We start from the raw sequence: 25,007 nt of genomic DNA on the forward strand, positions 1-25,007 counted from the left end.
ATAAACGGGCATCAAGGACGAAAGAATAATTTTCCTGTTGATTAAAAATGCGCGTGACACCCTTGTTTCTTTTTATCATAACGTCTTGTGTTTGCTAGCTTAAAGCGACCATCGGTGTAATTTATTTTGTTATGACAGTCGGAGATTTGATGAAATGTCACTTTTTATTTCCAAGCGGCTAACTGCTGGGGGGCCGGACAAAATGACCTCGAGGGCCGTAGTTTGATGACCCCTGGTCTAAATAAAAATTTCCAGTGGCATACGAATGCGTCGAACCTGTTTATTTCTCAAGCAATGTAACAAACTAGTAACGTTTAAGACTAGATAACACTCTTCATATTTCTAGGTCTAATCTCGTGCCTGTTCGATACAAGTCAAGAAATCGGAAATACTACATTATTTACAAAAATACTTTTGTGTTAAATTGGCACTGTAAAAATAAAATCAGCGGCAACTGTCAATATTGTATTGATATAAACTGATTTTAATGTAGTTTAACATTAAGCGATAAATTTCGGGAAAATCTTTTACAAGACTTGGTTAAGGAAGAATATTCATTATAAACATAATGCAAATATTAATAAATAACAGAAACTATTAAATTATGTGGTTAATTGATATTATTGAGGTTTTTGAGTCATTTTTAACTAACCATACAGGAACCTACATTAATTTAGGAGTGTATATAATGTTTTAATATTGCACCTCACTCATTAATTTATATTATGCAGTTGACTAACTTTACTGTCACTTGTTGGGACAGCAGTTAGTCATCGGATTTGTAAAGACAAAAATCAAGGGCTCAATTCACCTTGGTGGATGCACTTGGTAGCCTGATGCGGGACTGCTATAAAAGAACACACATTAACTTTATTAATATCAACTCCTCCCAGTGGCTCAGCGGTATGTCTGTAGACTTACAACGCTAAAAGCCGGGTTTCGATACCCGTGGTGGGCAGAGCACACTCAGCACATTGAGTAGCTTTGTGCTTAATTCAAAACAATAATATCAGCTTTACTGAAAAGAGAGAGTCTCTAACACACACACACCGTATTAATTCGAATTTGAGACGCCCTCTAATTTAAGACGTAACCCACTTTTAAAAATAGATTTTTAGAAAAAAATGGATGATAATGAGAAAGGACTAAATATGTTTTGAAAGAGTTTATTAACGAATAAAAAATATAACAATGTATTTGAAATGAACTATAATAAAAATATACAGGAAATCAAATTTTTCATTACAGTCATGTTACTTACTGCTTTCTTTATTTAATCAGAATGGTACTCCGATGTTTCTTGTGACTCACTGTTATATTCTGAATATGAAGCATCTTCATCACTTGATTCACTATTGTTCCAAAGAGTGTCATCTTGCGCTCCATCTTCCACATTCTCAAAATATGGCACGGCAATTTTTGACTAACTGTTGTCCTTCGCCGTAGTAATAAGTTTTCTCTTTTTATAAATTTCCTTTTTGACTTTCTGATTTTCTTGCAAGAAAATAACTTGGGTTTCATACCACGCCAACGACGTACATTTGCTTCACTCACTGTATACTGTTTACCGGCTGCACGATTTCCAATCTGTTCGGCGCACAAAATAACTTTTCTTTTAAATTCGGCATTGTATGTAAAATGCTTTTCCATGGGTAAAAAGTCAATAAAAAAATTTTAAAATACAATGAAATAGCGTCTGAACAACAGGAAAATCATACAAAGACCTGAGGACAGTGATATCCAAATACACCGCTAGAGGTGCTGACATCTGCAACTTTGACGTTTTATAGGTGTTTTCAGTCTTTGTAAGCCAAGTACTTTTTAAAATGTAGTCCAATCTAACTGTTGTCCTTCGCCGTAGTAATAAGTTTTCTCTTTTTATAAATTTCCTCAAACCAGCCACGACTAGCCTTGAAAGAAATACCACAATTTTTCTGGACATTCTTTCTCTTGTTACAGGCAGCCCTTTATTCCATAACACTCTGAAATACGTTAAAACAGCGGCATCAATTTCAGGATTTCTTCCTATTCTTGGGCCAGAAAATGACTTTCTGATTTTCTTGCAAGAAAATAACTTGGGTTTCATACCACGCCAACGACGTACATTTGCTTCACTCACTGTATACTGTTTACCGGCTGCACAAGAATTTCTTTGCAAATCACTAATGAGCTTCAATGTAATATATTCTCCACTTTTTAAAATTTCCTTATGCGGAAAAGTATTTCGAATGAACCTTGGCATTTGGCTTATATGAAGTATGACATAAATTTTGCATTCTCCATTGCTGGGGTGGGAAAACTGTGGCTGCAACTTTTTTGACGACTAATTGGAAATCAGTCCTTTCAACATAGAGAAATGGCAAATTGAGTCATTATAAACAAGTACCACAATTATAATATTCACATCTAACAGTATTTGTAAATATATTTGCATCAGGTTTGCCTGTTCTTGTCTTTTCATCTCATTACTAAAGAAATAGCCAACAGGTGACCTCTCGTTGATGTTTACAGAAACGACAATGAACATCGAACGTCATTTGTACAAACGTCATAATGGCTAAGAATTATCTTTACATCCTACTTTACGTATTTTCTTAAGGACATTTCATTTAGCATCAAAACACAAATAATTTTATTTGCTCAGTCTTTTTTTTTTTTGCCTTTGGTTGTAACGCGTTAAATGTTTCTTGTGTGAGGCCCAGTACTCCAAAGATTGATTTGATACCACTTTCGAATAATATATTAATATAGTAGAGCAAGCTTAAAAGTACAGAAGACCGTGCAAGAGACCGTAAAAGTGGAGGATATGCTTTAAGAATCAATTTTCTTATCTATAAAAGTCCCCTTCCTCAAGTGCACAGCGGAATATCTGCGGACTTACAACACTAGAAATCGGGTTGTGATATCCTTAGTGGGTAGAATACAGCTTTATGTTTTACTGTAAACAAACGAACAAAAATCTCTCGATAAGCAATACTCTTTTAAAACTTTCTAAAGAGGTATCCGAGAAAGTGGTGTTTATAACATAAAACTATTGGTGGATGTTAAGTTTCTTATTTTTCAAACTTTGTACAATCGCTATTAATGAAACAATAAGTTGTTTTAAAACCCCTTTTTTCACTGTGAAAAACTACATTTTCTTTTCTAGCTGCATTCAAATGATAAACTTTTGGTCTTTTTTTTTTTTTATTACAAGACTAACACTCAAATGATAACTATGATCTTTTGCCTAAGATTTGCAAATGTTGTACTTGAGGTAACTGGATGTGAAGCAATAGTCAAGTGTGTTTGTGTGTTTTCCTATAGCAAAGCCACATAGGACTATCTGCTGAGCCCACCGAGGGGGACCGAACCCCTGATTTTAGCGTTATAAATCCCCAAACTTACCGCTGTACTAGCGGGGGGCACAACAGTCAAAAGTATGCTTGAATTGGTGTACTTTCGTACAGACGTTCTCTTTCTGGAAAACTGCAAACCAATCACAAAATATACTCGAATAAAAAATTTACTGAAGCAATTTATATTTTATCCCTTCTTTTAATAATTTCATTATATGGAAAGTTGATTTTTTTAAAATATTTCTTATTACCTTTTAAAGAAATGCCACAGTTCCACTTAAAAAAGAATATAATAGCCTGTCTACATAGACAGACAGAGCAATGGCACCACTGTTTTTGGCTTAAACATAAAAATGAATCTTAAATTAACAGTGTAGCATAACCGCTTAGCTTGGTATTGCTTTATTGTTAAGACTAGATATTTCCTGGCCCGGCATGGCTAGGTGGCTAGGGCACTCGACTAGTAATCTGAGAGTCACAGGCTTGAATCGCCATCGCACCAAACATGCTCGTCCTTTCAGCCATGCGGCCATTATAATGTTACGGTAAATCCCACTATTTGTTGGTAAAAGAATAGCCCAAGAGTTGGCGGTGGGTGGTGATGACTAGCTGCTTTCCCTCTAGACTTACTCTGTTAAACTAGAGACGGTTAGCACAGATAACCTTCTTGTAACTTTGCTCGAAATTCAAATTCAAAACAAACAAACAGAACATACGCTACTTGTGAGTTTGGTTAACCATACTTCCCGTTGGTGAAGAAGTAGTCTAAGAGTTGGCGGCTGTTTGTGGTTACTAACTGCCTTCTCTCTAATCCACCATTCTTATACTAATCCTCAAGTAGTTTTATGCGAAATTCTAAGAACAAAGAAATAAACACAGCTGCAAAGCAAATATTAAACACAAATATACCTTACATATAATTACTGAAATAAACAATATTGCTATACACTGGGTTTGGTTTGTTTTGAATTTCGCGCAAAGCTACTCGAGGGCTATCTGCGCTAATCATCCCTAATTTAGCAGTGTAAGACTAGAGGGAAAGCAGCTGGTCATCACCACCCATCGCCAACTCTTGGGTTACTCTTTTACCAACGAACAGTGGGATTGACCGTAAAATTATAACGCCTCCCCGGCTGAAAAAGCGAGCATGTTTGGTGTGACGGGGAATCGAACCCACAACCCTCAGATTACGAATCGAGTGCCTTAACCACTTGGCCATGTCGCGCCCCTATACAGTGGCGAGATCTCTGAAATTAAAAGCGGTTCCAATTTTTGCCAAACAGCAATCAAAATGTCTCGACTGCTACAAGGCAGCTCTTTCAGAACGAAAGGTTTTTGAATTTGCTGAATATGAGAAAAAGAACTTATTTTATACATTTCATTTATACAACTCTTTTCCTTAATAATAGTGGCACTTTTCTATACTTGTCATAAGTCATCAGTAATAATCAGTAATTACATTTTTGAACATTAAATTTTTTTTTTTCAGTCCTTCAGGTTTTTCCGAAAAGAACCATATTGTGTCTACTATATCCATTGTTAACAAAGTGTTTCACTCAATACAGGTCTCAATGGGCCAGCTGAGGAGCAACAACCACGGTAATGGGGTTATACTATTATTCTTTGTAATGGATTTATTATAATTTTAATACCTACGTTTGTTTCAGTTAATGCATTAACGTATGTGTGTTAAATATTGCGCAATTCCCGCATGTTCTCTAAATTTGTAGAAGACTCTTGAGAGTAAGAATCAACAATGTATGTTTCACTAAAGCACGAGTGTATCTTCAAATATTGTTCTCAAGTGAACTTTCGAGAATTTCGCCTAAAAATTATAAATCGTCTCCAAGAGACAGTTTTAAAATATTGTTGGTCAGCTACAATCAGTGTACTATAAGCCTCAGAAACTATAATTGTGAAAACAAATTCTTATTATTTGGAAAAACTAGGAACGTTTAGAGATTTCAAACATTGCAAACCATTATTTCTAACAACAGTTATTATAAATTGTATTGCTGTTTGTATAATGACATATATTTGTGTTAAGAAATTAAGTTATGTGTATCAATCTTGTTGGTAAATATTATAAATTTGATACATATCGACATTCACGACATTCAATTAACTTCTAAGTTCAAATTTCAGGTTATTTGAAATCGTAATACGTACGTATGTAATAAGATAAATCGAACACTCGCCGATATAAATTATAATACGTAACATTATATACAACAAAAAGTAAATGAGAAACCCAGTCTATCTTTCTGTTTACTACTTGTCATAGTTCTATCAGAATTAGTAGCTATAGAGAAAAGCAAATCGAAATAATAAAACTTGGCTTCGTATTTGCACAAGATATTTGTTTCAACAACAACTGTTAAAGTGAGCGCCTTTTCTAAGCTAGCGAGGAAGGATTGTAGTTAATTATATTTGTCATAACACATCATTATTAGACTTAACGCTATACTCTTTATTCAGTCAATTAGGGTTTTCAAGAATTTTGCTTTGAATTGTAAACAATTTAGAGTTTTCTACTATTATATTCCATATTTTCATGCCTGAAAGATGAATCTTTTTTTTTTTATTAGATTTAAACAATTTATTTTAATTCAACTTGTAAATTCGCTCTGCGAAATCGCTGGCACAAGTGATTGTGTTTCTTTGCATTTAATAGATGTTTACCTGTATACCATAATATTATACATATGGTTTGCTTTAGCACATTAAATTTTAGTTGTTTAGTATTATTAATTTCTCTAAACAATATATTGTTTGTCATGTGGTTGGAAAACAATTTTATTGAAGTATTTTTTTTTAAGAAAGCATTTCACTGGTATTTGATTCCTGATGAAAATATTGATATATACGAGCCATTTCATAAGCACATTCAATTGGTGTTTTAACTAGGTTTATCTTAAACAACTCTGAAACCTGTTAAAATATAAACCTGTAACTATCATATTATGATACACGTCACATTCAAAACTACTATTGTAACAGTTTCTATTCTTGGAAAATTATTTTGAATTATTCAGTAAAAATAATAATTCAAAGTACACCTCACTTAATGCCAATGAAAGCGTTTTATTTCGTCGACTGCAAGTCCTATACTTAGAAACTTTCAAAAAGTAATGATAGGTTCTAACACCACAAATAATGCTAAATACCAACTTACTTGCTAATTTTCTAGTACCTATTTCTTATTTGAAACACAAACTCAAAATGTACTGCAACGAACCCTATTAATATTACATAATCGCCAAGTATTCAACAGTCTCTGCAATCTACCTTCTACCTTCTGTATCTACTTTCAAATAATTTCTTGAACATTCAAGAAACTTATGCCTTCATCACCTGTCATTAACGCTCCCTCTTTTGAATGAAAACAAAGATCTAAAATGAGGAACGTAACCTACGACACTAATGTTATTATTATTTGTGTGTTTGTTGAATTTCGCTCAACTTGCTCGAGGGCTTTCTGCGCTAACCGTCCATAATTTTGAAATGATAGCCTCACGAGGCAAGGTAGCAAATCATTACCACCCACCGACAATACTTTAGTTACTGTTTACCAACGAATAATGGGATTGACCATTACATCATAATCCTCTTACCGCTGAAAGGGCGAGAAAGTTCAGTAAAGGGTTTTGATCTCAGGAACGGAAGATTGCGAGTCGAGTGCCCTAACCGCCGGGCCACGTCAAGCCATACTACTATAGTGCAACAAGCTGTATTTGTTGCTAGAATTGCTAGATTGTTAAGATACTGGCAAAAACTTACTTGTTTGTTGAGAATCACTAAACAAGGCAAAAGTATTGTCATCATATCTTCATTGCCATACAGGTTTAAAACTTAATAAAGGATTTTACAGCCATTGTTTTTCATAATGACAAAGGTTTGTTTGTTTGTGTTTGTTGTGAATTTCGCGCAAAGCTACTCGAAGGCTATCTGCGCTAGCCATCCCTAATTTAGCAGTGTAAGAATAAAGGGAAGGCAGCTAGTCATCACCACCCACCGTCAACTTTTGGGCTGCTCTTTTACCAATGAACAGTGGGATTGACCGTCACATTATAACGCCCCCACGTCTGAAAGGGTGAGCATGTTTGGTGCGACCGGGATTCGAACCCGTGACCCTCGGATTACGAGTCGAACGCCTTAACACACTTGGCCATGCAGGGCCCAATGACAAAGGAATAACTTGGAAAGAAATGGTACTAACGTTTATTTCATCGCAGTTTCTCCAATATGATCATATATATATATATGTATATAGTTATTCAATAAACATATAATTTATTGGTGGCAAGTTCCAGTAATGTTTTGGAAACATTACATTCTTTATGGTGTTATAAAACAGATCAAATATTAACTATAAAGTGTTTTTAAAGGAATATTACTATTCATACATTTTACATCAAAATTTGCACAATAAAAAATTATCAAAGTTCAAAATTATTTTAAGTACGTATTCATCATAATATGCCATTTCAAAACGTTAACCAAAATAAACAGCTAATTTCTTTTACATGTACCGGTATTAAAAATTACCTAGGTGTAACTGGACAACCCTGGGAGTTTCCCTGTAATATGTGGAATACCTCCTCATTGGGTTATCGCTAAATTTTGTAGGTTTGTTTCTCTAGTCTTTTTATGATTTTTTTAATATCCAAAACTTTGTATTTGCTTTTAAAATACTATTATTTTTACAATTAAATTCTATATTGTTCTTAATAACTGTACCATTAGCTTTATACGTTTTTTTAATTTTTACATAAATTTCTTATTTTTATTTTTTCTGTACTAGGATTATCCTGTTTGTACCCGCAACTGCAATCGCTAAGTGATGATAAGGCTATTACACTCATATCGTTTCTAATGTTGTTAAATGATTTATCACTTTCATTCCATATTTTATGTTGTGAAACCTATAATAAGTGCTCAAAAGTCATCAAATACAACTCAAGTTTAAGTTTTAAAGATGAAATTACAAACTTCTAAGTATGTGATGCTAATACATGTTTTTCTTATTTATTAAAAACATAATTACAGAAATTTAATATGAAATCATTAAGAATTAATAACAGTATTAACTCCTTGCGCTTTCGTTCATCGATTAAAGTTTTCAAACGCTTCTGTCTAATTATAATTAAACAGTTTATTGTTTTACGTGTTAATAATATATATATAATTAACTTGGGATTTTATTTATTATAAATTGCTTTTCAGGTTTTAACTTGACTTACGTTTTTGTAATGTTTAAACTTGATAATGGAAAACAATAATTTATTGAGGTATAAAGAAAGAATTTCGTGCTTAAAACAGCTACAGTGTCTTCATGTAATTGTAGTTATATTGTTTCCTTCACCGCCTGGTTGTTTTTAATTAAGTATAAAGCTGCACAATTAACTGTCTATGCTTTGTCCACTACAGGTATTGAAACTCGGTTTCTAGCGGCGTGAATCTACAGACATACCATTGTGCTACCGGTAGGCTCACATGGTTGAAAACACACTATAAAGTACATTTATTGATAATGGAACAGACAAGCATACATAATCATGAGCTGGAAAATGTGACATTACTTAATACCACAGTGTTTTGAAAATCCTCTTTAGCATTTTGCTTAAATTATGAAATCAGGAAAACATAATGAAAAATTTCATCCAATCAATCTTCAGCAACTTGATTCTATCAACCAATAGCAGATGCGTTCGTGAAGTGTGCATTATATAGCAATAAAACAAGTAGTCATATTAGTTTTGATTACATTCACTAACAGTTCAACTGACCAGCATACGCTAATTTAATCAAAGTACATTTTCTAGTTAGAGATTTTCTACACCTACTGCAGCATCATTGAAAGTAAGTGTAACAAAAGTTAGCTTTGATAATTTTAAGTGTTTTTTTTTCGTGTATCAAATATGTATTTATAGACTTTACACAGTATTTTGATGCTTAATAATTTATAAAATGGTATAAATTTAGTCTTTGTTTATTGTTGAAGCTTTACAGAAACATTCAACTAAACTAATATTTTCATATATTTATTAAAGAATGACGATGGAAGTTGATTAGTGGCTCAGCGGTATGTCTGTGAACTTACACCGCTAAAAACCAGATTTCGATATTCGTGGTGGCTAGAGCACACGTAACTCATTGTATAGTTGAATGTTTAATTCAAAACAACAACATCAAGTAAATTTTCTTCTTTTAAAAATTATCTTTTCGTGATATTTTTGCTAAGCCCAAATTAATAAAGCTTTACATAAAATGAAACTACACTCGTTTTGAACGTGTTCGTTCGAAAACGGTCGATATGAATTATTTTGCTTCATCTAGTTTTTACATTAACTGGCTTTCTGTAACATTAGAGGTAAGAGCTAGTTTTCTTGCTTTTAATTTTAATGTCTTCAAACAAAAATACCACAGATTTTCATATATATTTTTATCATTAAATGTCATGTTTGATTTTTGAATTTCGGCAAAGCCATGTGACGACTTTATGCGCTAGCCGTTTCTAATTTTGAACTGCTAGACTAGAAAGAAAGCAGCTAGTCACGATCATTCGCTGCCAACCCTTTGGTTACTTTTGTCCGTCCGAATATTAGGATTTGACTGTGACTTTTATAATATATACCTGATCCAAAGTGCAAAGTGCGACTTTGTTGTTATTATTATTTTCACTAACAGAACGTGAACTGATCGGAATATACAATCTAATATGATAATCACTGGTCGGTGCTAGTGCTGAAACTGAGCATTTATTACAATTGTTGACTCTACAAAATACATAACATTCTTAAACTGACTGTTGTTTTTCTTGTACAAATATACACAATAGACCATCTGCATTCTGTCCACTGCTGGAACTTGAACCATATATTTTACCGTTGTAAATCCATAAACATACTGCTGGTCAAGTTCTGTTATGTTCTTAGATAAACACAAAGCTACATAATAATGAACTATTTGTTCTTTGCAAACTGTAGGTATTAGGACTTGGTTTTTTGTGTTGAGCTATTCAGAGAGGTGAATAAGTTGACAGGAGGCAATAACATGCAACTCGAAGTAAAAATAGTATAATTGGCCTGAAACATGAAATAAACTTTTTATAGAGTAATGCTAGCCGTGTAATGATATCCTATGTGCCAAAAAGTCAATTTAACGTGCTGTAAGTAATATGTTACGCTTTAAACTTTAAATTCTTAATTGATGTTAATAAAATGTTGCTTCTTAGAGCATCTTTTGATTGAACCTAACATAACTTACATCATAAAACAGCTTAAAGTGTATGTACAACTTAAAAAAAGGCAGAACATTGTATTGACCTTTCGATTTCGAACTTCTTGTGCACGCATTAAAATGAAAATGTCAAACAATAATTCAATAGAATAAAACCATGCATCTCATACAAAATATTTCAACACAAAAGCTCATCTTACTGTCATTACATTCATTGTGCATAATTTTAAAATTATTATTTTTAAACGGTTTTTTTCTGTTTCCAGGGTGGTTAAGTGTGTTTCTTAACTTTATTGTTTAAATTGAAGTCCATTTCACCAACGTAGGGGGTATTACATTCTTTATAATTATAACTATTTGTTATTTTTTTACCTGATTTACTTTCCAATAAAACTTTGGTATTAATTTCATGTTTAAGAAATCTTTCTCCGAATTTTATCAGTATATTGTATAACACATCCATACACATGGTACAATTTCTATTAAATGTTTTAGATTCACAGAGTTTTCTTCAGCAGTAATATATTTATGCATATTTGCGCGGTCGTTATATTTAAATTTCTTTCTTTTGATTTCTTTAATGTTTTTAAACTCTGGATTTGCCAAACTACAGTTATTCCTTGAGATGTTTTAGAAACAAGCTCTTTTCTTTTTATAAATTGCCTTTACTACATAATTGTAAAACTTTAGTACATAACAACATTCTATAATGAGCTAAAATACTATTTTTAACGTTTTCAGGTTGAACTAAATTTCCACACATTGTAAGCTCTTGACTCCCATACCACGCAATAGTAAATTTAGCCTTTTTGGTGAATGCCCATCTTAGAAGATGTACCTTTGGTGTTGTGTTATTGACTTACCTTCTCGTCCCTTTGGCTAAGATCAAACATAGTTTGTTATGTTTAAGGCTAGTTCTTGCTGTTTGTTTTTAGCGTAAATACAAAGACTTTGACCTTGGTGTCAGTGGGATAATTCTCGTCATCTTGATCAATAGTACTATTTTTTTTAAGTCTGCAAGAGCAGATGCAATTGAGTAATTCGATGCTGCAGTAATTTCAGTAATAATAATTCAATGTCGTTCCTGAATACCTCTGGGCTTCAACTAAAATGCACAATCCTTTTTGTACTTTGCTGTCAAAGACGTAATTTGCGTCCTAATTTCAGTATCAAATACAGTCGATCAGGTATTTCCGTTGTAGCCCCTCAATCATTCTTCCTGGTCCCATTTTGTTACACTTGTCATTAATGAATCTTGCAAATATCTCGTCAATTTTATCTTTGAAATTGACAGCATATTTCCCCTCATAGACAGAACCATACCAAATCTTTTTGCACAGTCATGAGATTGTTTCTGGGACAAAATTGATGTCCTTGTAATCCAATTAAGAATCATTCATTGATGATACTGTCTCACCTTGTTTCGTAATATCAGTTAATTCCACACGGCTCTGATCAATGAGATTATTTATATGTTTGAACAGGACAGTGAGTAAATCATTCGTTGCTCTACCACTACGACACGTATGCCGATCATTATTTCTCTCTGTTTGAAATGTACGCTTACATAAATCACATTCATTGTTTTTTGGGTTTTTTCCAACAGACTCATTCATCGCTTCCAGTGGAGATTATGGTGTTTTTATTTGTTACGTTGTATCTACTTTAACTTATGTATTGTGAATGTACATTTTGTCACAGGTCCTTGTAGCTCACAATAATCGCTATCATTTATCGACACTGGTTTGTTATGTTCATCAATAACACCACTTTCATCATACGGATTTACATCGTCCGTGTTTTAATCTTGAGCACCATTTTCTTGATCATTCACATCTACAGATGACACTAGGTGAAATGGGTCCTTCATATGAACTACAAAAAAGTTAATTCCAGAATACTCAAAAATATGAAGCTTGGCTCCATCAAACACCACCTAAATGCATTGAGAAATTTTTTCCAACAATTGGAACTCTTCCTTGTATTTAATTTAAAGCTCAAATAGTTTATTACGACCAAGTGAGAACAAAGACACAGCATTCGCGATTCCAGCATTGCTCTGAAGCGCTATGCAGAATTCTATGCAGGAAAAAATACACATCAATGCATCCTTTTCGTCTTGTGTATTGGTACGCATAAACAATTGCAGTTCAAAACCATACTTATGAGCTAAAAGAAACGTTCCAAATATTAACAATCCATTCTGACAGCACTTTGCTTTGTCCAAATGAATGATGTGAAGGTTCTTAACATTCGGATGATCCTTTTATTTGCACAAAAACATTTTGAAACTGTGAGGAGACGGTGATACAATCATGCTGTGAATCACCACCGGAAATATGATCGTAATATGAAATTCTGAAAGGTTTATATGAACCTTCTACAACGATGTGAGTAAATAACATGGTCCAATACCAACGTAACCATTTCTTTCCGTAATGTTCAATAATTTCCAATGGAAATACTCGAGCTCGTACTTCATTTTGTGGTTCTTGAAAATAAAAACTCAGTTGGGTACAAAGTTACCATGAATTGATTGAACCATCCGACGTAAATTCTCCACTCAATTACAATGGGTTTAAAACAAGAATTTGTGTGCATAATCTTTCAGCAGTCCGTGACAGTCTGAAAGTGCATGGTTCAGCAAATAGTGAGGCCCGGTATGGCCAGGTGGTTAAGGCACTCTACTTGTAATCTGAGGGTCGCAGGTTCGAATCTCCACCATGCCAAACATGCTCGCTCTTTCAGCCTTGGGGGCGTTATAATGTGACGGTCAATCCCACTATTCGTTGGTTAAAGACAGCCCAAGAGTTGGCGGTGGGTGGTGATAATTAACTGCCTTCCCTCTAATCCTACATTGCTAAATTAGGGATGGCTAGCGCAGATAGCCCTCGTGTAGCTTTGCGCGAAATTCAAAAAAATAGAACAGAACAGCAAATAATGAATCGTACAAAATGGGACTTGCTTTAAAAGCTTCACAACCAAGCACGCATTGGATGTTGTGATTGGCAACATAATCACTTGCAAGGTGAGCATCAAAATCCTGCTTTAAGAAATGTTCAAGCCTTTTCAGAATTTTGCAGGATATTTTGCTTTTCAGTCTTCACTTGAATTCGACCGATAATGTATTCCAAAACATCAATACTGTTATATAACGATAAAAAAGCAGCGTAGTCAACAGCGTAGTTGTTAATGCAAAAAATACTTTTGTGAAAGAACTGTCTGATATTTTACTTGCGGCATTTGGGAGCCATTCTAACTAGTCATGATAAATGTACGCTTTTATTTTCTGACTAGTAAAGTTAGAAAAATAAATTGTTTTACCATCCACTTTAACCGTTTTTGTCTCTAAGATAAAGCTTTCACATTGATTGGGCTCAAGACAAGGTCTACCGCTTTCAGTGCAGCTCACTTACTGTGATGCTAATCAGATTGTACCATGGGTTCTAACTGAAACCCAGGTTTCAATTGGCGAAAGTGCCATCTGGCTGTTTCGAAAGCTTAATTTTTAATTTTCAATCTCTCTTTCACTTCTTTGAATATTATCAACTAACATTGTAAGGCAAGTATAACTTTTCTCTGAATACGTTTCTCTAGCAGAACTTGCTGCACTTCGTGAGTAGATGTGAACAGTTTTGTATCATCAGATTTCTTACAAATGTCATTCGTAAGACCATCTGGATTTTCTGGGAGTAATTATGTATAGAATCTTTAATACAGTTACGCAGAATGCAAGCGATCGATTGCTTTTCCTCAAGAGCACTGAAACTTGATACCTTCCATCAAACTTCTTCTTTTGGAAAGTCTTATGTCGCTGTGGATTCGATACCACATAAATCCCATATTGAATAAATATTGTATTTACGCCTGTTGGAGTACTACACACCGCCTTGAATGCTTGTTTTCACACTTGAATTCTTGGATGGCGTACGTCGTTTGTTTGGTGTCACAAATTCCAAGGGATTCTCAGTAGTATCGCTAGACATTTTATCTTCATCACTCCATGATGGAATGTCGTAATAAGCCCTTCTTTGTTTCTTTCTTTGTGCCCATAATTTGTTTTACAACTCTTTCCTACCTGTTTTCGGTGCAATTTTTATCTCTGGGTCTAAGTTGTCGCACCTACATTGACATCGAAAGAATTTCCCACAAGTACCGCACATACACACTTTGCACTTACAAGCATTTTCTTCCTTTCTTGGTATTAACGTTGTTCTAGCAATAGAAGATCAGCACTCTTTCTCACTAATTGTCAATAATATGTTGATTTTCGTTTTATAGCCAACCATGGATCTGGCTTTCATAAAGAGAGTGGCTATCGCCTGATTTTTGTCCAATCAGATTGTGGTAAAAGATATTAACCAGTAAACAAACAATCTAGAATGACCTGAGAAATTAGGTTCTGCAAATGCTTGGTGCCTGGCCTGTGTAAGCACTGTTAAAAAAATCAAGTTACATACGAATGTTTCTATAGAGTTAATAACCGCAGATTTCTAAATAATCATTCCTTCTCGTCAAAATTAGCAAAGACTGGTTCAGTTGCTTTAGAACACAATTAACAATACTAATTATTCTTCTGTGCTATGTTATTACAATACATGTTGGCGATAAGTTCACCTACATTACACTTTTGTATCTAGAGTTTTAAGTAATTGTCTCTTTCCGTCAAAAGCCCACACAAATTTGTTCATTTACTTTTGTCAGAACACGTTGACAAAACAAATTATTTTCTACTCTGTTGTTACAATACAATCTGCAATCATTTTACTTCAAAATTGCCACTACAAGCTCTTTACGGCTAAGCTCACAAACAAGTCTAGATATATTTAGCTATGTTCTCCCTAACTTTCAATATAACTAGCTTTATCTTCCTGCTTTTAAAATACGTTTTGTACGCGTATTTATAGACGGATAAAAGCCTAAACCATTCTACACACTATGTGATAATAAGAAACAATAAAACTGGACTGAAACAACGAGAAGTTTCTAGTAATATGATGCAATAATACACTTGTCAAATCGCAACAATGGAACTATACAATATATGATTCATTCAGAGTTAAGTAAAATACCTGCGATAAACTATTGCTTGTAAAAATAACCAAATTTCCCAGTCTCACTCCACCCAAACTATCCAAATGTATGTGTGTTTTCTTATAACAAAGCTACAGCGGGCTATCTGGTGAGTCTACCGAGGGGGTTTGAACTCCTGCTTTTAGCGTTATAAATCCGTAGACATACCGCTGTACTAGCGGGGGGGGGGGCGCTATCCACCTAAAAACACTCGTATTAAACTTCAATATACTGTATATCCAACATAAATCTATGTTCTAGATACACAAAGGGGGTCCAATGTTCTGTTGTACTGAATGGGCCAAATCCTCTTTTATGCAATTATTGTTTTGATATGATTTATAATGTTATTGTTAAAATGTTCATTATTTCTATTTATTTAAATTTGTTTAATTTTTTTTTCATGTGTAGGTGTCATGTTTGAGTGCATACTACTTATTTGATTTTGCAATGATATCTGATACTAGTTTGTAAAAACACAAAGTACGTCATCGATGTAGCTTTTAAATGTATGTAGGTGGAGCCGTTTCTACATCTCTTCTTGCGGGGTAACTACTGACAGTTCACGAAGTTCTGGAAATAATGGTTTCCCAGTGATTTATATCTGCACAAAAATTCACTTTGAAAGTAAAAAGACTTTTCTAACGCCATTGAACAAAACAAATTATGTAATATTTGTAAGGGAGATTGTACGAGAGTATTTATGGTTTATAGAGATTAATACATATATTGAATTAAATACCTTATACTTATCGTGGTAGACATTAGTACTATGTACAAAATGTATATTTATCGTACTTATAATGTAAACTATCAGTAATAGTTGTGCATTTAAAATCATTTTTCACTGTGTATATGTTCCTATTTGTAATGGCTGTATTAGATACGCAATAAACTTAGACAATTGGTGGTTATAAGTGGAACAGGTTGAAAATATAAAGCCCTTATACACTTTTGTAGTGCTGTATAAAGGCAAGGGCTGTGTTCATTACTTATTTCGTTTGTAAATTTTTCTTTCTTTCATTCTAAAATTAGACTACCTCATGTTTTCTATAACAATGATATGAATATTGGGTCATTATTTAGGTCTTGATACACAATAATTGTGAGGCTTTCATGTATTATGACTTTCTATATACTCCATAATTATATACAAGTTATAACTAAAAATGATGCTTTTTATTTATTTTATTCGAGAATTTTATTTGGGACATCATTATGTGATCATCACACTATTTATCTTGACAAAGTAAATCCCTGATCCTCATTTAATAACTAAAACTTGAAAGAAAAATCGGATTCTACTTTAGTTTTCAATCTGATATACGAATTTCTGGTCTCTAGTTCTGGAAACACAATGTACAAGCGGCCCAGCATGGCTGTCATGGAAAAGAAGTTGATGTTATTCTTAATGGTACTTGGATTCACAACAATCATTAGTGCAGACGATTCGGTAGGTGAAAACACGAAGAATATGCATGTTTTTAGAACCAAACAAATAGTTCTGTTTTTTATGTATAGACTATTGAACCTTAAACGGAAAGTGTTAACATCTATTTGAAAAGTTACTATTTTTTGATATTTTAAGCGGATGTCACATTAATATAAATATTTTTTGTTTAAAGTCTAGCTAAATTTGTGAATACACGTTAACAACAAATCATTTCAAAAGATATGTGGTTTTATTTCTGCAATGCATTGCATGACAATTCAAGTTAATTACCAAAAGTTTCTGTACAACAAAAATTATAAATGATGTTTTAGTTGTTGAGATGAATATGTTTAGGTTTCACACACGTAATGCTAGAATATGTTTAGGTTCCACACACCTAATGCTAGGACAATTAAAGTAGGCGCAATGATGGACTTAAATTTTCGGCTGATACTCTTTTGTTTCATTTTTATTCCGATAAAGTTTTAATTTACTAAATCAAAGATCAAAGTCTGTCAGTTTTTATTTCGGATACTTGCACAAAGTAAGCCGATCTCAACTCGAACTAATAGAATAGAGAGAAACGAGTTTGTTATTACCACTTTCCGTCACTTTTGTAAAGCATCCACGGCTTTAGAATATAGTGTAATTACGTGGACACGGGAAGCAAACAATGGTTCTTTAGACTTACATTCCGGCACGATAACTACTAGGCACTTCTCAGTTCGTACTTTGTTTCTTTGCCTGTGTGTATATTTGTTTATTTTGCCCTACCCTCATGCTTCAGCGAAAAATGTCGCTTTTTGGAATTGTTTTGTAAACATCATTTTTGAAAGGCTGTGAAAAACATAAATCATTCTAAAATACTTCCTTTGTTTCATCACTGAAAACCTTATTAACAAAATTCTTCTTCTAACTGTATCATGACGTCATTGATAAAGAAAGGGAAAAACACCCCATAAATCTACTTTTATTAACCAGTTTAGTTAGGTTGTGTAGGTCATTTCAGGACATGTATGACACTGGAGCTAAGGTATAAAATTTGAAACTGAAAATTCGAGATGTGATTAATCACCTATTTTTTCTTCTAATTTAATGAATAGATGAAATTGATACTTGATATACATGTATTAAACAGGTGAAACTGACACTTGGTATATATGTATTAAACAGGTGAAACTGATACTATAATAATAACAATACTGAAATGTAACGCCTACTTTTGTGCTTATGTAATCGGTAGACCTCCAATTACACGATTGCTGATTTCTTGGTGTTTAACATTTATTTAAAAAAAAAACGAAAGTGAAAATTTAAGCTTTAATTTAATTTCAATAGCATGTAAAATGTGTATTACTTCATTATTTTGCGTTACTGATACTTCTAGATTTATATACACATGTATACAATGTATTTTAATGAGTTTCTAAATAATAATCATAAAATAGCAAGCAGTGTCGATTTGTGTGTTTATTATAAAGTATGAAACTACATAAAATAGCAAGCAGTGTCGATTTGTGTGTTTATTATAAAGTATGAAACTACATAAAATAGCAAGCAGTGTCGATTTGTGTGTTTATTATAAAGTATGAAACTACATTATCGGTTATCCAGCTTTAGCCACATCGAATCCCGATCGGTAGTGCTATAAGTTACCACACTTTTCACTCAGCCATCTGAGGGGTGATTTGAGATTATCGATTTGTTGAAATAAACTAAAACGCCTGATATAAAAAGCAAGTTGGTCTAAATAATTAACTAATGTGATTAATACTGACGAGTAGAATATTTACAAGAATAAAATATTTTTTATGCTATTTAGTGTTCGAATATGTTAAGAATAACTTAAGTTGTCTAATGGAAGCACAGGAGTCTAAGACGAGGAAATGAATGAAGTTATTTGTTGACACAGAAAAAGAAACGTAGCACGAGTCACACTGAAAATTACACAAATATATAGAAAAAATTATCAAATCGCTATTAATATTACCGGTGTGGTGAGGCGGTTAAGGCACTCGACTCGTAATGTAAGGAGTACGCGTTCAAATCTGCGTCGCACCAAATGTGCTGGCCCTTTTAGCCGTGGGGGCGTTATAATATGGTAGTCACTCCCACTATTTGTTAGTAAAAAAGTAACCCAAGAGTTGGTAGTGAATGGTAATAATTAGCTCCCTTTTCTTTAGTCTTACAGTGCTAAATTAGGGAAGGCGAGCGCAGATAGCCTTCGTGTAGATGTGCACGAACTTCAAAAAATAAACAATTAATATCAGTAATGAGAAACAATATTTACTTAAAAATAGAATGCTAAGCTAGATGAAGGATGTAAATGTTATAATAAAATGAAGAGTTTCCACTCAAATTTTGAGTAGTTTGAATTAAAAGATACATTTAATACTCATTTGCAATGTATGATAAAATGTTGAGAATGATTGGGATGTTGTTAACCTCCACTCTAGACAACGGGTTCTCTATACCCATTATGAGTATTAAAACAAATTTTTTTAGTGTTGTAAACTTGAAGGCTTATCGCTGACCACAGGAGGGAAATGTTGAGAAATAGAAATGTAATTATATTTTGATATACGAGTTACAGGCATGAAAAAAAAGAAAATATAAGTTTGAAACCGAAATATCACTGAATGAAAAAACACAGAAATTGAATGTTGATTCAATGATTATGTGAATTTGGACAATGTTCTTCGTATCAAAATCGTGACAAATATAATAAATACTTTAAAATTAGAAATTTTATTTAAAAAAATCATATGATTGAGCGAAAGATTCAGCTTTCTAGTTACATCAAATGATAGAGACATGAGAAGAAGAAAACAGTAAGCAGTTACTGCTGTTTTACATCATGGGAAAGAGAGGAACCTAACGGTTCATCTTTTTCCACACACACAAACATATATATTAAGTAAGTACAGAAGGAAATTTATAGATTGTACAATTATAACCGTTCTTTTACATATTTGGAATAGTTTTAAAGCTATGATTGTGTAATATATAAGCATTTGCCCCTCATATAAAGGTGAATCGCGCTTGTGAAATGCCGTCAATACTTAATTGGTGGCTGAAAAGATATGCAAGCACTCTCTGTTAAAGGAAGGTATTTATACAATGAGATTATTAAAAGAAGTGAATGAAAGAATACAACATTTCAAAGTCTTAAGTGTTCTCCATAGGTGGGTAAAAAATTTGTAAATCTGAGAACTTAAAATAATAATGAGCTCTGAAATCACACTCAAACTAATATGGGAGACCCCCTTATTCTCAAATTTTGACTAATAATCATGACAGAGAACCTTCAGACTCAACAAGCTATTAAGCTGAAGCTAGGCACATCAATTTGTTTTATTAAGAATACAATAAAAGAGGATTTTAAACTGACGATAACTGACAAACCAATAGTTAATTATTTTCACCCACACCTTGAAACAAATAATTTCATAAGGAAAACGGCCAAAGAAACTGGAATCTCTGTAATGTTCATTCGACAAGGCATTTGTCAAACACTCTTATGCGCCACCAATGGCACAGCGATATGTCTGCAGACCTGTGGTGGGCAGAGCACAGATAGCCCATTATGTAACACCGTACTTAATTCCGAATAATCAACCATTTTATACAGCTCATTTGGTATTCTTAAGTGCTCGCTTGGAATCGTAAACATAATAATTAGCTGGTTTATAAAAAGTTACACAAAATGAATGCAACAATACTGGCACGATTTTTTTTTAAAAAATAACCCTAATATCATAGAAATACTGAGGCATGACCACTAAAAGTAGATAATACATGATCGCCGAGAAATGCGGTCTTTAATATTAGTATGTCAAACTTAATCAATGTTTTCAAATGAACGTAAAAATGCGTTTCGTAGTCAAGTAGTAAAAGTTTGTGAAGATGGCTTTAATTTTAGAGGTATTCAGAAAGTTGATAGAGAAGTGTTAGTTTGTACTAAGTTTGTCTTTGGTCTAAAAATATGATATGAATTAACATGAACTCTAATTATACTAAAAAGAATATAAAATAGTCTTGGATAAGGACTATTAGTATACGAATTTAAACTGTTTTGAGAAAGCCAATTTTATCTCTCACCTTTTTACATTGAATTTTCAGTTTACCTGTTGTATGGGGGGCTGGAAGAGCGTCAGTGACATCTCTGTCTGTAATGCACCTTGTTGTCCAGGATATGAAGAAAAGATTTCACAACCACCTCTTTTTGCTAAACCTTTGGTTTACTGTGCTATAACACCTCAGGTATGAACTGTGATCTTATTGTTGTTGTTTGTTTTTTACTGTACTCCTATATATTCCTGTGCAATTGCAATTTAAATACATCTATACTTTGCATAAACAAGGAGTAGAAAGTTCTCGTGGATAAAACTGCATCATATCATAAATACTGTGCTACTTTTAAAAGACCGCTAAACATATCTGGTGCTACCTATCATCGTGAGTAAAATAAACTTTAACGAATGATCTGCGTAGTAAAATCGGAAATAAATAAGGAAATTCATTATAAAACCACGATATCATGGAAGCAAGATGTTTAAAGATTAGATTAAAAGACGAGTTTTGAAAGCTGTCAGTAAAATAAAATTAATATTTAAAGAAACAATCTGACTTTGTCTTATACAGGGGAAAAAATACAGTGGTACCTCAGTTCTCGAACTTAATCCGTTCCAGAAGGCTGTTTGAAAACCGAATCAATTTTTACAATAAGAAATACTGTAAATTAAATTAATCTGTTACAGACCTCCAAAAATTACGCATTATGAAGCATTTTAAGTAAAAATATTGCTTATTTATACCTGTATAATAATACTTACATGCATGAAGTCAACCACGGAAGAAATCCAAGACCTTCAGAAGGAGCAGCAACAGAAGACAACTGAGGAAGTGTCTTCAGATGAGGAGGAGGGAGGGAACGATGTTCCTAGTTCACTAATCAAGGAAATGTGTGGAAAATGAGGAGAGTTACAAAGTTTTGTGGAAAAGTTTCACCCTGACAAAGCTGTAGCAAACCGCAGCATAAACCTTTTCAATGACCTTTACTATGTCTTACTTCAGAAACATTTTAAAATCCAGGCAGAAAAAACATCATTAGACAAGTTTTTAGTGAGAAATAGTTCCAGTGATTCTCGAGCAGGTTGTAGCGGTGCAGAAAAGAGAAAAAACCCCAGAAGGAGAGTTACCTTACATGCATAAAATCAACCACAAAAACTATAAACACAATAAAAAAGCAATAATATAAATTTTAATTGCACTTTACCTGTGCTGAGGAGAGCTGATGGCGTAAGTGAAAGGTAGTGAGGAACGTGGAGAGTAAGAGGGTTATTATTGTTTGGAAGGGGAGTCATCTTCCATAAAAACCTCAGGTAACTCTCCTTCTGGGGTTCCAGGGTGTTTTTCAGGAGGTCAGCATACAACTGCTTTGCTTTTTCACAAATGATGGTCTCAGAAATGCTATCACCAGCTAACTGTTTTTCGTTTACCCAAATCAACAACAGTTATTCTACCTCTTCCATTGTTTGTGATCTTTGTTTCGTAAGCACTGTCACTGCTTTTGCAACATAAGCTCCTTTGATGACCTCTTTATTTTGCAGTATGGTGCAGACTGTAGACTTCGCCATACCAAACTGTGTAGCAAGGTCAGACACGCGAACACCACTCTCATACTTCGCTATGAGATCTTTTTTCACCTCTATTGTGGCTCTAACAACTTTTCTTTTTGGTTTGCTGCTTTCATTATCCTTTTTTCTCCCCATGGTGGCTTATTTAATCAGAATATTTAGAAAAAAAAAAACGAGAACGTTCACAGCAGATTTTAGCGGGGGTGTGGACTGAGCGACAGGTGCGGGTAAAATGTTTTGGGCAAACTTGGCGTGGGCCAAAAATGGTCGAAGAGTCGTTCGGGTCATCAGTCGGGTTATTTTGGGGGTTCGGGCCACGACAGCTTGGTTCGGGAACCGAGTTTATGTTCGACAACCGAGACATTTTTTTTCTCAAACAATATGTTCGAAAACCGAATTGTTCGAGAAGGGAGTCGTTCGAGAACTGAAGTACCACTGTATGTTGGTACTCGCCGGTATACAGTACCGTACCAGTTCCTTTTAGGAGTTAAGTTATTTATTTATTTTTTCCTTTAAATAATGCATAAAAAGGCACAGCTGACTTGCTCAGATTTTGATACTTGTGTACTGTGAAATTAGATTCTGTACTTCGTTATGAAGGATTTTACCACTGATTAAACACACACCCTAATGTGTTCTGGTCTTGAATCTTGTTTCATACAGCTATCCTGGTGAGAAGTTCCAAATCTTATCAAATGCAAGCGAAAAGTATACATTTACATTTTTCAGTAAGCGCACTTTTGGTTAACTCTAAGAATGTTTTACATTGTTCTGACTGTTTAAAATACTTCCATTAAACGTCGTTCTAGACAAAATATCTGAAATCATTCATATAATACAGAAAGAAAACAGAGGATCTGATCTTATACTTTGTTTGAACAATTATTATCATATGAAAATGTTTAAGCTCTTAAATTTGCATAGTTGGATATATTACATCTACATATTTTCAAATCCCAATGTACATTTATTTATACAAGATTGTATGAATCTATTGAGCTGTTATGTTTACGAATTAGATTGACATATCTCACATTCAAGAATGAACATAAAAATCACTTCTTTATGTAAATGTAATATATTTTGCTGTCTATTTATACATAGGAATAATATTTGATTGAGTAAACATTGTCTTCAATTACATGTTGAAATTTAGAATAAATAATTTAAGTTTTATAACATTCAAAAGTACGCCGAATAAATAAGAATCGGACTAGAGTGTATGATATTATAACACCAAGGGAAAACAAAGCAATATATACAAAACAATATGCTGTATTAATAAAATAAAATACATTTCATGTCTGTTAAAAGTTCTAGCATACAGTTTGACTTAACTTGTTTACTAGTTTCATTCTAGGAAAGCTTACTCACTACGTTTTTCTTTTCTAGAAGTTTTGTGATGTGCCTGTTTATGTATTTACTTAGTATGTGTTCATTCTACTTAGGTATTTGATTTATATTTCTTATGCAATAGTTTGTTTCCTTTTGCTCACAGATTTTTCCTCGATTTCTAGTTTTGTTTAAAATGTCACATAATTCGACGAATATGTTGATTTAAAGGTATTTATCGCTCAGTCTTTTAATTCAATAACTGCTCATTTTCATTATTATTATCTATTTATCCAGGAGAAGAACAGAAAGAGAAGACACTGGAAAAATGTTGATGATGCAAAGAAATTCTTTATAAACTCTAGTAGATGGCGACGCCTGTCTCGTTACCAATAAAATATCGCAACTAGGTCGCAGAAGTAATGAACTACGAGTTCTAGATCGTATTTCAGATAATATAGAATTCGAATCTTTTGAAATATTACGAAGGCATCTCTGTTTTCAAAGATTAGTAAATGGGTAATTCATATGCAATCATTCTGTTGTTTGAAAGTCCTTGATTTAGAACTTATTGATAATTATTTTTGGCGTGAAACACTAAACGTCTATATTGAGCCGTCGGACATTAACAGCAAATTTGATACTTTGTGTGGATGTTGGTGTTCGACTTACTATTACGCTAAAGGCAAATTATGTAATTGGATCTACATGTTCTATTTTACTTTTTCCAGTTTGTCTGTTGTTTGGAGTTATCATGATTAATTAATATGAACATATACAAGTTTGTTTATTATGGTTTTGTAAAATGATAATCATTTTTATTCATATTTATTATTTGTCTCTGGTCTATATGTTTCTTATAAACATAAAGAAAATAAATACAATTAAACTAGTGTATGACCGTCTTTTTTACAATTATTATTTCTCATGTACAATATTAAGTTGTTATTG

General features: G+C 33.3%; 1 protein-coding gene across 1 annotated transcript; it reads left to right on the plus strand.

Moving 5' to 3' along the window:
- Positions 1–9,109: 9,109 nt before the first annotated feature.
- Positions 9,110–24,751, plus strand: LOC143252990 (uncharacterized). The gene is made up of 4 exons (XM_076506046.1): positions 9,110–9,200; positions 16,998–17,106; positions 21,208–21,348; positions 24,354–24,751. Exons 2-4 carry the CDS (start codon positions 17,011–17,013, stop codon positions 24,450–24,452), a joined length of 336 nt encoding a protein of 111 aa, XP_076362161.1. The 5' UTR covers positions 9,110–9,200; positions 16,998–17,010; the 3' UTR covers positions 24,453–24,751.
- Positions 24,752–25,007: the final 256 nt, after the last annotated feature.

This window comes from Tachypleus tridentatus, chromosome 1 (assembly GCF_004210375.1).
Source record: "Tachypleus tridentatus isolate NWPU-2018 chromosome 1, ASM421037v1, whole genome shotgun sequence".
NCBI classification, from domain to species: Eukaryota; Metazoa; Arthropoda; class Merostomata; order Xiphosura; family Limulidae; genus Tachypleus; species Tachypleus tridentatus.